General features: G+C 39.6%; 1 protein-coding gene across 2 annotated transcripts in view; it reads right to left on the reverse strand.

Annotated features, from left to right (window-relative positions):
- Nucleotides 1–11,278: 11,278 nt before the first annotated feature.
- MYT1L (myelin transcription factor 1 like) overlaps nucleotides 11,279–14,346 on the reverse strand; it is a 385,911-nt gene continuing 382,843 nt past the window's right edge. For both annotated transcript variants that reach the window (XM_063125114.1, XM_063125113.1), the window contains exon 23: nucleotides 11,279–14,171. In XM_063125114.1, the coding sequence (XP_062981184.1) occupies nucleotides 14,031–14,171 (141 nt within the window). In that variant the 3' untranslated portion in view covers nucleotides 11,279–14,030. The remainder of the gene's footprint in view (nucleotides 14,172–14,346) is intronic.

The raw sequence follows: 14,346 nt of genomic DNA on the forward strand, positions 1-14,346 counted from the left end.
GAATCCTGTCCACATTCTCAGGCTGCACAAATCAAAACACACCCAATTTAACTGGACAAGCAGGTGCCAAAGGCACATCTACTGTTACTGCTCTAATTGAAGTATGTACAGTGGTGGCCAAAATTGTGGACACTTTTTGAAATTTTCATGCTTTGCAACTTTGCATACTTATAGAAAATGTTCTGTGTCACAACATTCAAATGTTTATATATCAATTGAAAGACCTGATTCACATAATACAACAATCCTGCTTCTTTTCCTGGGTGTTAAATCAACTCTTTTCTTTGGTGCCATGGCTCTATTTATGATGTACGTACGTACACTTTTAATTTGAGAAATACTTCAAATATTCACACAATCTCCAATTGTGCTTCAGTTACAGAACAAACAGCAAAACTGACTTTCCCCAACTTGAAACATGATGTATCACAGCTGCTGCCATGTGATTGGTCCCCAAAACAAGGACTGTGATTGGCCAGTAGGGTTTGCAATTCCAATCCACTTCTTCACTCAATCACACCTGTTTGTTTTTAGACTAAAGTAAGCATACCTTTTTTTGTACTGCAGATATTTGTATTCTGTTTTTTGTATTGAATTTAGCATTAAATTCTCTTTCAATTGATATATAAACATTTGAATTTCGTGAAACATAACATTTTCTATAAGTATGCAAAGTTGCAAAACATGAACATTTCAAAAAGTGTCCACAATTTTGGCCACCACTGTAAGTTGGAATCAGGGATGATAGTAGGATAAATAGCACCCCATGTGTGCACCCCCTGATCACTTTTGCAGGGCCATCTAAAGGGTTTATGGGGCCTGGTGCAGATGTGATGTTGGTGCGCGCCCCCCCCAGCACAGTTTAGCCCTCCTTCAGCTCAGCTTGGCACCCCCCTTCAGCTTAGCACCCTGGCTGACCACCCAGCTTACCCACCTCTGAGGCCAGCCCTGTATTGAATTTGCGCCGAACTGTTATCAGTGCACTTCAATACAGATAAAAAGCACTTGGGTAGATTTATCTCAACTGAAATTAATCAGTTTGTACATGCTTAGAAGTGCTATCTTGGATATTAAACCGCCCAGAGAGCTTCAGCTATGGGGCGGTATATAAATGTAATAAATCAAATCATTATTACTTCACCTACTTCAGGGCTTAACTCTGACATTACCAGGAGCTTTTGAGACCACACAATCCTCTGACTAGTCCCTGATTTTATTATTTCTAGTTATTGCTCCTTCTAAACACTTCAGGAATACAGAGAACTGTAAAGAATAACATCTATCTATCATGCAAGTCAGTCCCGACAAAAGAATCATGTATATCCAAGCCCACTGACCCAGTTCAGACAATCATTGCAGCCCACCATGGCTTGTTTAAGCCACAATGGGCTGCAGTGCATGGGTGGTGGGTTTGGAAAATTTAAGTCATGGGCATGGCTTATTGCATCATCCAAACTTGGGCTGTGGGGGTTATGAGAAGATTTAAGAACCCTCACATAACCCTAGAATAGGCTAGGGGTTACGTGAAGGTTATTTAACCTTCACACAACCAGCACTGCTCAGGTTCAGATGGCATGACAAGCCACAGCTGCATCTTGAATAATCAAAATGGCTGCCAGCATGTGCAGCCATAGTGGCTCGATTAAGTCATGGTGGCTTATTTATTTATTACATTTCTTTGCTGCCTAATAGCCGAAGCTCTCTTGATTATGTGAACTAGCCCACTGTGTTTTAATGTTACAAGAAACTCTTGTAGTCTGATGTAGTTCATCAGTGCCACCTAGTGTGGAATTTCACACCTATGCATTGAATTCTGAATAAGCAGATATTCTGAATTTGGTCTCTGAATAAACATCCTTAAGTTTATAATTTTTTCACAAAGGACAGCTGGTCAGATTAGGCTAGCTCTTTTATAATGTAAGTGCAGAGACATTAAGCAAAGGAGAATCAGCTTCTAACTTATGTTTGAATTGGCCTTCTAGGACCCTTGACACAAGAGATGGTGCTTATGTCACCTATGGACAAAACAGTCCATCTCTGTCAAAGGGGTGTCTTTCTGCTGGCCTTAAGTTCCCATAAAGCCTCACATCAGTATTTGGGTCTTCCTGGAAACATCTACTCCAGAGGCCAAGAATCTCAGTCTCTCTCTCTCTCTCTCTCTCTCTCTCTCTCTCTCTCTCTCTCTCTCTCTCTCTCACACACACACACACACACACACACACAGAGAGAGAGTGAGAGAGAGAGAGAGAGAGAGAGAGAATCGTCTTTCCAAGAAACTTGAATATGCTTTGAAGCCTAACATTTTACTTAATAGGGTAACACATAACAAGGTAATTAAGACTGACTGTATTGACTTTTATTTAGAATTCTCTGCATGTGATTAGGGTATATCTTCCTTTCCTTTTCCCTTCTTGTGTTTCTCCTTCCTCACAATGGGCTTTAGGGCCTACCTCACTAAATGTGGTTGCCACATACGCACACAGGACCTAGAATGAATGGGAAAATAGAGGTTTCCTGATAACCAACAGAAACATTTGTTACCCTGTTGCCAAGCACAAGTGTGTATTTAAGTGTCTGTCAGAGTGGATACTGCCCTATGTTCACCCAAGTCTTTTAGCTGTAAAGTGCCATGTCCATTGATGGTGCTGTATAAACAGACTATTGAGGTTCCTCTGAGTATAATGAGTATTCCCCTCCCTTCCTATTGCACAGGATCAGGGCTTCCAGGTAGGCCGTAATGGTCTTGTGAAGCCTGATCCCTTCGGTTAACATGTATCTTTCCTAGATGAAATCTTAAAAGACAGATGGAATGTTTGATCAGTTCTTGTTTCGATCTTGGAAACACAGCATCGCCATCAACCTATAAACATGGGTTATTTTACCATACAGTGTAGCTGTTTTAGCTGTAGTGGCTGGCTGGTTTGAAGTCTTTTAATAAAGGGATTAAGCAAATATTTATGTGCTGTAACTCTTGAGAAACTGTACAGGAGGCCTTCCCCAACCTGATGCCCTCCAGATGTTTCAGCCATACTGGGAGATGAAGTCCAAAACATCTGTTGGGTACTAGGTTGAGGAAGGTTGCTGTAGGAAAACATGGAAAACACACTAAGCCATGGTTAGGCCACTAACCTTTATACAGCAAATGGTTAGTGAGCGTGTTTAAACCGTGGTTAGGGAGTGGTTCACACAATACGCTAAGCCATCATGTTTAGCTCAAAGTGCTTAACAACTTTTGCTTATCATGTCATCTGAATAGGGTCAAAGTCAAGATTGAATGGAGGAAGCTGGAATTCTTTACCAAGAAAAGTTCATGACAAAATATTTAATTTTTATTAAAATTTGATCTGTGTTTCTAATAACGGCTACTATACTCATGCAGAGTATAGTTAAAAATCATGTTGAGGCTGTTAAAATCTGAAAAATTACCTTCTGTTGGCAATTTCCCATAGCAACCTTCCATTTACAATAATGCAGATGACAAATGGCTAAGGTTCATGCAGAATTGATCATTCATTACTTAGGAAAAGGAAGCATGGACACACTTAACATTTAGGCAAAATAAACCATATGCACTTTAATGGAATCCTCAAATACACGTTTAGGCTAAATGTAAAACAAAGACATGTCCCAATAAATCTTGTTACAGTTAAAAGAAACCATATTCTGAAGTCACAGTTTATTTAAAACAAATAAACAGAAAAGATTGGTTGTTGTTGTTTTTAAAAAGTTTATTATACTGGGACTCTGGATTTAGTGAAAAACTCTAAAGCTACTATTATAAGTCTAAGACTGCCTGGGAGTAAGCCCCATTAAATAAAGTGGGACTTACGCTGTACAGCAACAATCCTATGAGAAATCACACTGAAACCTGTGGAATTTTATTCAGAGAAAATAGTATTGATCCAGAGAGATAATGTCTTTTATCCAGAGAAGTGCTGCAGGAAGGATTGCCAAAATCAGTCAGAGACACCTTCCATGAGCAGAGGGGGCTGGTGCAGTCACCTGCACCACAGTCCTCTGATGTTCAAGTTATGCTTTTGGGGAATCAGGGGGTGCCAGATAGAGGGGGTTGGGAAGAACCACCTTTCACCGACTATCTCCTCCAACACTTCTCTGGATCCAAAACAATGTTTCCCAATCAGTGTGGATATTGACCCAATATTAGTGCTGATAATACTACTATCTACACTGGCCATATTGGCCATATTGGGGCAAATATTATATAATCAGCTAAAAATAGGTCTGCTTCTAAGCTCCCTTCCCCAAAGCTAAAGAAAGATTGTTAAGTGATTTATTAAGCCCCATAAGGGGTGACGTGCTAAGACTAAAGGCTCATAAGGAAACTGAAACAAAGAGTGGCTCAAATTACATGATCACCAAAAACAAGCCCAAAGGCAGGCATTTTGAAAGGCAACCAAGGCAAAGCAAGCAGACACAAAAGAGCCACTCACATGCTTTAATGCAGAGGGAGTATCAGAGCAATTTTAACTTCTCCAACGAGACAGAGCCAAAAAGATTACAATCAGCATAAATGTCACAGAAATTTTGATGCAACCCAAAGAAATACCAAAGTTACATGACTGATTGGCAGTAGAGTGTCTTCGCGCATGTCCTCTGATGCTAATTTATTCTGTGCACTAAGCCCAGATGCAAACAGGATCGTGCATTTGGCTGATGGAAATGCAGTTGCCACTAAGGGTAAAGGAAAGATAGCTCTAAGATGCAAGACCAAGGATGCATGCAGTTATCCCACAACAGATGAAGTACAGTTTATCCCTGAACTGAAGACAAATCTGCTGAGCATATCCACACGGACAAAAATGGGTTTGGTGTAGACTTCAACAAGACAGGTTGTACAGTTTCTTTTTAAGGTCAACCATATGCCAGAGGCTTTGAAAAGGATGGAATCTTTCAACCAGACTGTCAGGAAGAAAAGGCTATTGCTTCCAAACAACAGAGGATTGCTCCACATTGTGTCACAGACGGTTTGCATGTTGTGACAATCGTACAATTCTGGAGCTGAAGAGGAAGGACTTGGTAAGAAACATTGACATAAGGAGTGCCTTAATTATGATCATAAATGTGTGACATGCATAAAAAGGAAGGCCACCAGGTCACCAGTCCCCAAGCAAAGTCAGAGTCACACAAGCAAACCTCTTGAGCTGATTCATACTGATCTGTGTGGCCCATTCAGCTAATCCTCAGCTGGAGGGAACAGATACTTATTTGCTTTTAGAAATGATGTTTTCAGATACCGTGTGACCTACCTGTTAACAGAGAAGTCCCAAACTGCACACATGCTGAAAGAATATGTTGCCAAAGTCAACAACGAGTTCAACGGGCTCCAGCTATCCAAAGCAACAATAGCCAGATCTACACCTTGTGTCAAACCATTATGAACGTGGAATAAAAAGCAGAAAGTAACACTATTTAAGTGGTATATAGAATGTTGGATTGTGCCTCAACAGTTATCAGTGCACTTCAATATCGCTATAACGCAGTAGTGCAGATCTAGCCAATGGTGGTGAATATGTATTGCATCATACAGAGATATATTTGAGAGTTGCATACACTCCAGAACAAAATGAGGATGCAGAAAGGAAGAATCATTCACTAATAGATATGGTAAGGTGTATGCTGCTGCTGCTTGATGCAGAAACTCCCGACAGACATTGGGGAGAATCTGTAATGACAGTCATGTACCTACAAAACAGACTGCCAACCAAGGCTACTGACAAAACTCCTAATGAGTTCTGGCATGAGTGGAAACTGAGCGTAGGGCACCTGAGAGTGTTTGGCATCCAGGTCTATACGCACTCCCCAAAGGAAAGAGGTCCAACTGGACTCCAGAGCTGAAGAAGCATCATGGTTGGCTGTGCTCCAGGAACCAAAGGATATAGGATCCTAAACCCAAAGACGAACAAGACAACTGTATGCAGAGCGATGTACTTTGATGAATGAGATAAGTGATGAGAGCCATGTGGTGATGACTGCAAAGGGGTCGAAGGTGACAGCAACATCAAGAGTTTTGCGTGATACCTAGAGATACAGCCATCACCCAAACATAACCAGATGAGGAAGTACAAGTGGAAACTCCCAGATAGCCAGCAGATGAAACTAAAGAGCAAGATGTTGCTGTGGAAGCAGACATACTGCTGAACCAAATCCCAGATGTTCTTCATGGTCCAAGAAAGGCATTCCAATCAAACGATTCACCTACATCGCAATGTTGTTGTTGCACAAGTACCAACATCATGGAAAGTAGTAAAAGTGATGGTTGCAACAGAAGCAAGCAAATGGATAAGAGCAGCATTAGAAGAATTAGAGGCACGATGCATAAAAACAATACACGGACTCTTATAAAACTTCCAGTTTGCAAAAAGACATTAGGCTGCAAGTGACTTCTTTAGAACCAAGCAGGGTACAGGAGAGATACAAGGCCAGGTTCATTGGCAAAGGCTACTCCCAAAAGTATGGTGAAGTCTATGGTGAGACTTTTGCACTAGTTCTGAAACATGCTATAATAAGAGTCCCCTTAAGCCTAACAGCTTCAAGAAAGATGCATTTAGAACACCTTGGTGTAAAGACTGCATGTTTCCATGGGGGGCGGGAATAGAAGAGCTGTACATGGGACAACTCCCAGGATTTACAAGCAACAAAAACAAGCAGCTCATGTGCAAGTTGCAAAAGAGGCACTGCGGCTGCAGAAAGGGATCTAGTGACAACGATCAGGAGGGGATCCACACTAATCAAGTTAGAACATGTCTTACCATTTTTAAGTTTGCGTTTGGTAGTATTTCACCACATGATGTATTTCACCACATGATGTTCAGTTTGTGACTTTTTGTTGTTGTCTGTTCTCCAGTTTTTATTTTGAACTTCTCTGAAATAAGTTGTTCCATTTGGTATGATGTGGCTGATTTCATTGTATTAAATGGGTTTCCTGTAGTTCTTAATTAGCCAATAGCATTCCTGGGGGGCATGTTTATGTAATTTCCACGCCTAAAGTTGTAGCTGTTTTTTTCTTTCAAGCCTCTTTTTTGCAGCCACTTTTAGTTTCACTTTTGGGAGGCTGCTTGCTGGATCGTTTGTAAGTGGAAGATTCTCGGAGAGAAGAGGAAGTGGGAGGGGAAATTGGCAGACAGGGAAAAAGAACAAATCGATTTCTTTTCTTAGTGTGGCCAAAAGGAATGCATTCCCACAGAAAGTGAAAAGTAAGTAAACGTTTTAAAAACTGCTACATTTTAAATTGTTCAAAAACAAAACGTTCAATGACTGTAAAAACAACGTTTCATATACTAGTGTAGATCCCCTCCGGGTGGGAGTCACCCTCCTGCGCCTCCCTTGACCTTCAGCTCTTTCGCCATTCTGCTCCTGGGAATACAACAATGGGAACTTTGGAAGAGCAGTATGCTGGTGTTTCACTAGTACAGCATGGCACACTGCTGCTCCTCTGAATGCCCACAAAGTTACAAACCCTTTTCGCTCAATCTCCTCTCCCAGTGAATACTCAGTCAAGAAAAATGTTAGTGTTTGCTTTTATAGGGATAATACTGAGTTGCCCACATTTAGGAGGTGGAGCGGAGACAGAAGACATCGGAAGTTGTAAAAGATCTGTGGATTGTGTATAGAAATTGCCAAAGTAGGGATTTCAGGCAGCAGAAGTGAAAAGGGAGGCAAAGAAGTTGAAATGGAAAAGTTCATGCTGAGGGGGGGGGGAGTCTACCCCAGAGGAGGTGGACATCTTATAACATCCCGCCATGCTCCACTCATTAGTGTAAATGACAGGTAGCGTTATGCAGTAAAAAAACAACACATCGGTGTAAAGAACCAATTTAAATTCTTTAAAGGATCGGGAAGCAGAGGCCCCAGAAACCTGCGGGATAAAAAGCCTTGCGTGGTGAAGCCCAAAGATTGGGCTGAAGCTCATTCAGATGGCAAATCCACTAGTGGACATGTATTTTTCTCCGGGGATGGAGCTGTGAGTTGGGCAAACCACTGTTGTTGCCCACTCATCTGAAGCTGAATATGTATGAGCTGCAGAAGCATGCACAGAGTTCATTTGGCTTACGCTACTATTTGAAGATTTGGGAGTTGATGAGCCCACACCTTTATAGGTTTATGAAGTCAACCAAAGTTGCATAAGACTCTTTCTATCAGAGAAGCAGCACACACACCAAACACACTGATGTTAAACATCATATAGTAAAAGATCTACAACAGGGGCTTGTTGAGTTATTGTCCCACAGGAAACATAACTGCGGGTATACTTACCATTAACCAAAGATAGTTGGTCCAGAGGCAGAGGCGGGTAATAAATAAATATATTATTGCTGTTGTTGTTGTTGTTACCTGGGTCTGCAAGAAAAAGTAGATCTCATGGACTCTGAAGCATGCATAATTGAGAAAGGGAATGTTAGATAATAGGAACAACTCTGCATGTTTCCAGACACTAGGGGGCGATAGAGAACATGTTGTGTCAACAGCTGCTTGTCCCCCTTGCTGTCTTGTAATTTGATCAGTTCCTTTCTCCTACTGCCTCCACCTCCTCTTCCTCTTTGCAACAAGCAATATGTGCTCTCTCCTTGATGGAAGCAAGTAACCATGGGAGGATCTACACATGGTCGTGAAGGCGCTTGTGTGCGCCTGCAGTGCGCCCCGAAACTCATTGTGTAGATCCTGGCTATCCTGGCCAGAAGAGGCGGCGGCGGTGGCAGCCCCACATCGCCCCTCGCAGGGACAGGGCGAAAAGTTTCCGGGCTTGGCAGCTTTGCTGGGGAATCCGGCAGCTTCCTTGCCGCCCCCCACCTCCCCGCCGGCCTCCTGCTGCCGGTGAAAGAGCCACCCAGGTCGGAGAGCTCGGCGGAAGAAGCTGCCACCCCGCCTTCTTCCGGCAAGCTCTCCGACCCAGGTGGCTCTTTCGCTGGCAGCAGGAGGCCGGCGGGGAGGTGGGCGGCGGCAAGGACGCGGCCAGATTCCCCAGCGAAGCCGCCGAACCCGGAAACTTTTCGCCCCATCCCCGCAAGGGGTAATGCGGGGCCGCCCCCGCCTCCTCCTCCTCCTCCTCTTCTGGCCAGGATAGCCAGGATCTACACAATGAGTTTCAGGGCGCACTGCAGGCGCATGCAAGCGCCTTCACGATCATGTGTAGATCCGGCCCATATCTCATGCCTTCACTTACTAAATAAGTTGTTTTGAACTTCTTCTAAACTGGCTCTAGCCCATTTATTCCCTCTAATACTAAATCCTGTTACTATGCTTTCTTTGTACAAAGGAACTCTGTTGTAAGTCACACCAGACTTTCCAATGATTTATAGATACAGATAAAACATGTGGGCAAAACCTTTGATGATCACACTATTTTCAGACTCCAGGTAGGAGATTGGAAATTGCAAGTTCAAATTACTCTCCATTGTAAAAACTCTCTGGATATAGTGAATTAAAACATTAAAAAGAAAACAATGCTAAAACTGTCATTCATAAGTGGAATTTTTTGTCTTGTAGGGTGGCATACTTGTGATTCCCCTCAGATTGACCCTTAAATTCGCAATTATGACCACTTTGGTCACAAAAAAGAACACAAAGATTTGATGCAGTTTCCTTTCAGTTACGTAAATGTGAATCAATGCAAAAAATAAGGACTGGGGTGTATTCGCACAACTATGTGATCATAAGATGAATACAGGAAAAAGCATTTCCCATGTTAGTTCATAGCCATTTTGTCTTATTGTGGGTTGTTGTTCATTCCTCTATCAAGTGGTGTATTTTACTATTTGGAACAGACATACCAGTGCCAAAATTAAAAATAAGCAATTGTAGTGTCATGCTAAAAACAAATCATGTACATGCCAGTGGTTACACATGGCTTAACTAGCAAGGGCTGAATTACCTGAGAACCAATTCCCAACAAGAAGATGAAGGGTGAAGTATGTTGCCAAGGACATGTGTATGTAAATTTGGTACTACTAGAATATAAAAGCTTCAGATTAATGTGGGATAAACATGTATTTGACTTTCAATAGCATATATAATTGGGCTGTGGAACTCAATGCCATTTGAAATCAGTAGCACATACAAAAATATATGTTTTTTCTCTACATTGCCACTAACAGGTTTGACTAGTATCTTCTGCAGGATTTGTGAACAATGTCATCTGCAAATTATTGTTTCCATGCTTCTTTACTAATTTAAACTAGTTTAAACATTACTTTACAATTGATAATGTATTTTAGCTATTGATTGGGAAATCACATTAATGCATCACAGTAAATTAGTGAGTATTTAACAAGATGTGTTCCACAATGCTCATTAGCCTTGTGCCAAAGCCAGTTTAGTTATAAGTCTGCTCATGGAGGTGATGAGGTTGGATTTATGTCAGCTGGCCCATGCATTTGAAGTCCCTTGATGCATACTCAGTATAGATTCTGTGTGCATGATCGATACCTTCCATTTTTGTAGGTATAAAGTCTGTGTGTGTGTGTTCAGGTATAGGCGCCTATACTTTGGAGTTCAGGTGAACCAAGGAGTGGGCCCAGCAGGTGTAATCCCAGCTCCCCATTATCCACATATAGACATTGCACTACATTAATAAGCTGCAGAGGTATTAATGGTTTTGGTTCAAGGAAACACTAGGAACATTTTTTAAAGTGTGATATAAAACTGAGAAGAACTGTAAATACTAGACATGCTAACAATTTTTTAAAATGCCTTGATAAATTAAATCATTGACCTGAACAATATAAAATGAAATGTACTGCTAATAAATGTCAAGTATTACACATTACATATACAAAACAAGGCATAGATCACAAACACCCATTCAGAAGAATTTGACCATGATGTGATGAACGCCATCAATCCAATCCCGTAATCTAGGGACTCATGTTTGCTGAAATGCTTATGAGGATCTAAGAGCTGCTCTTTTCTTTTCAATGATGGGAACCCAATCGAGGCATGCAAGGGAAGTGTAAATAGATTATGTCCCTCCACTGAAATTAATACAAAAAAGAATGCAGTCACACAAGACATGTATGTGCGAGCAATTCGGAGTAATGAGAAGATTTGAAAAATTAAGGTTCTGATGACTTGGGTTGTACTACACTGGGTTGGTAAGTCTTAGTTGTTTTCATATACAGGACTATTGAATAATCTGTTTAGATAATGAAGAAACTAAAAACCTTATGATTTAAAAAGAACCCCCCAAAAAGTCCCATTGCACAGAGTGGCTGCCAGTATTTTGGTTGAAAGGAAGAAAGGTAACAATTGACCAGAGAACAGCTGTGCTACAAATGTGGCAACACATTTTTATTTATTTATTTATTTAGAGTAAGATGTGTTCACATCCAGCATGACAAAATTTGTACAAATTTCACAATTTAAAAATGAAGTTATCACAGCAACTTGTGATTTCACACATTTATAGCAAAATTAAAATGTCAACAAACCCATGCCGTGTAGTACAAAAATAAATCAAACCTCAGTTCCACAGAGAGCACAATAAGTAGTTTATACAAAATTCTGTCTTAATAAATGATCACTTAAATTAAACTTAGAAATGAAAATGAACAATAAGTTAGAATAAATAAACTCTGATGACTCACAATAATTTCAGATGAAAGGTCAGCATTCTAATATGTGACACTTTTGTGATCCCTATATAATAGTCACAGATAACTTTTGATTTGATATTATGTACCAACATTAGATGAGCAGCGCGGATTTGTGCTTAAAATCCCTTTTCCATTGTACATAGGTGATAACAATAAGAATCCAAAACTGATACTATCTATTACTCTACAGAAAGCGTTACTATATTGGCAAAGAAGCTGCAGACACAATGCAGTGGAAAAATGCATATGCCATTATGAACAATGAGAGCCCTAAAAGAAGGCTAGGGCAAAAAGTACAATATATATGGCAGAAGGTGAACAACAAGCACCTTGCTTCAGCTCTCAAAAAGGCAATTCTGAGCATGGCAGCTACAACTAATAGCACAACAGAAAGGAGGGCGCAATACAGAGAAGATACTGCAGAGCCCCAAAGTAATTACATAATCTTTTCCCAGCTAGTTATTAAAGTCCTCGTGGAAAACTGTAAGCTTTTTGTACAGTGAATAGTATAAAGTGCCGCTGGGATATACATATATTTATACATATATATATACCGAGGTTGAGTATTGTATCAGAATATTTGTTGTGAGATCCCTGTAGTCTCCCCTTAGCAATATTATTGGATTAGCCACATTGGCTTCCACTCTAGTAATTTGTTCAAATTTAGTGTCACAAAGCGAATGACACAAGAAATTGCACACCTCCGTATGGATATATAGGGCAAGGTAAGTGCAAATAGTCAACTGGCACATTGTGGGGACAATGACCCTGTAAGTCCTGTTCTGCTAAAAATATTTTATTTTATTATTATTATTATTATTATTTTACAAAACCCATCTTTTTTCATAACAAAATTTTTTTTAAAGTACTTTTGTACTTTCTGCATAACATCAAGACATGGAAGGAAAAGATATGCTATCAAATTGAAATTAATTCAACGTCTGACAAACACAACACGCCATCTGAATTACTACTTTAAATGGAAAACAAAAATGTCGCAAGAAAAAGTGGTCTTATGCATACATATAGTGCAGTTATTTTGAAGAAATAACAATCAAATCTGAAAAGTACAATACAATTTTTTTTAGCTTGAAATGATGCAATTTAAAGCAAAAAAGTGCCAAAGTATATTTAGTTACATTAAATTTTTTGATTGCATTCATTTTTTTTGCAATAGGTAACAGTAGAACAAATAGATAGCATATGGAAATGCCACAGTAGTAATGATTGTACGCCAATAAAAAAAAAAAAAGCAGAACCCAAACAGTGAAAAAAGGGAATAAAGCAAAAAGAACAAATTAACTGAACTGCATTCCATTTCCTACGCAAAGTAGCAATGAATCCAGGTCAGTAACTGCTGTAATGATAAAACTTTTGGGTTAATTCCCAAATGAAAAACATTTTTTTAAAAAAGGCAATATTTCTTTTAAATTATTGCCTTTCTCCTTAAGAAGGAAAGACTGAACTTCTGAGAAGATGAACTATGTTGCTGTAACAGTAACTCAGATGGACACTCTTAAGAGTCCTGGAGAGATAAGAGGATGTTGGCTCCAAAGTGTATTTGAAAACAAAAGTTGAAATCTTCACGTTGTCCACCTCTGATAGAGCTCCTGTCATTATGTAAGTTCCCATATTCACACCATGCAATGCTTAGAAGTTAATTAAAAAGTGCTGTTTAAGCTGCTTTGAATCTTCTGTCAAGTTTCCATGGCTTGATGTTGTCTTACAATAAATTACTCCTTCTACATCTCACATCTAATTCATGCCCTTTGCTTGGAATTTTTTTTAAAAAACCCTCTTTTTATTGCCCCCACCACATACCATCCTCTGAAAACAAAAAGTCACACAATATTTTCAAGCATTGTTCAAAAATAAAGCATTTTTGCAACCAATTCTTGCTATGAAACCATATGCACACAAAATGTATTTCTTAAATCCCATAAAATCCTCCAGCATGAGACAAAATGAGAGTGTTTAAAAAGTGGCCGCAGACTGCAACATTGTCATTCAAAGCGGGTTTTCTTTTTTTTTCTTTTTTGTCCATTTCAGTTCAAAATACTAAAACATTTAATCACTAAAGCATTAAAAAGAATTTACACTCTATTTATTTTGATCAGCTTACCTCTTCAGAAATATATTTACCCCAAAAATGTGCATACATTAGCAGCTATAAACATTACATGGCATATCACACTATGTCAGCTTATATGAAAACGTACAAAATGTGAATGTATTCAAAAAACTATTCTGCGGTTACTATCTTTAAAGCAAGACATAAAATTATTATGAAGTCTTGTAAGCATAACACTGTTTCAAACAGAAAGAAATATATATATAACACTTTCTGGTAAATTACAGCAGCAAAAAACAAGAGGCATCATTTTTTTTAAAGGTAAGATTTTTCACCACTACAGCAGCTGTTCACACCTGAATTCCTCTCACAGCCTGCTTTATATTTTCCAGTAGGGCTTTATTTTCTGGACTCTGATAACGATCTTGATTTGTATACATGTCCGTCAAAGTGGTCACGTAAGCATCAAAATTTTGTTCATTGATTGGTTCCTACGAGATATTAAATAGCAGTTCATATACAACTTTTATTTGCTTAATCGTATATTCATTAATGCAAAACAAATTTATCACAGCACATTGACACCATTTTTTTTAGCACATTAAACGGCCTAGTTCAGAGCTTACTTAATTTTACAGGAGACATCGGAATTGGCCCACCGTGTCT

The sequence above is a fragment of the Elgaria multicarinata genome, chromosome 4 (genome assembly GCF_023053635.1).
Source record: "Elgaria multicarinata webbii isolate HBS135686 ecotype San Diego chromosome 4, rElgMul1.1.pri, whole genome shotgun sequence".
Classification (NCBI taxonomy): Eukaryota; Metazoa; Chordata; class Lepidosauria; order Squamata; family Anguidae; genus Elgaria; species Elgaria multicarinata.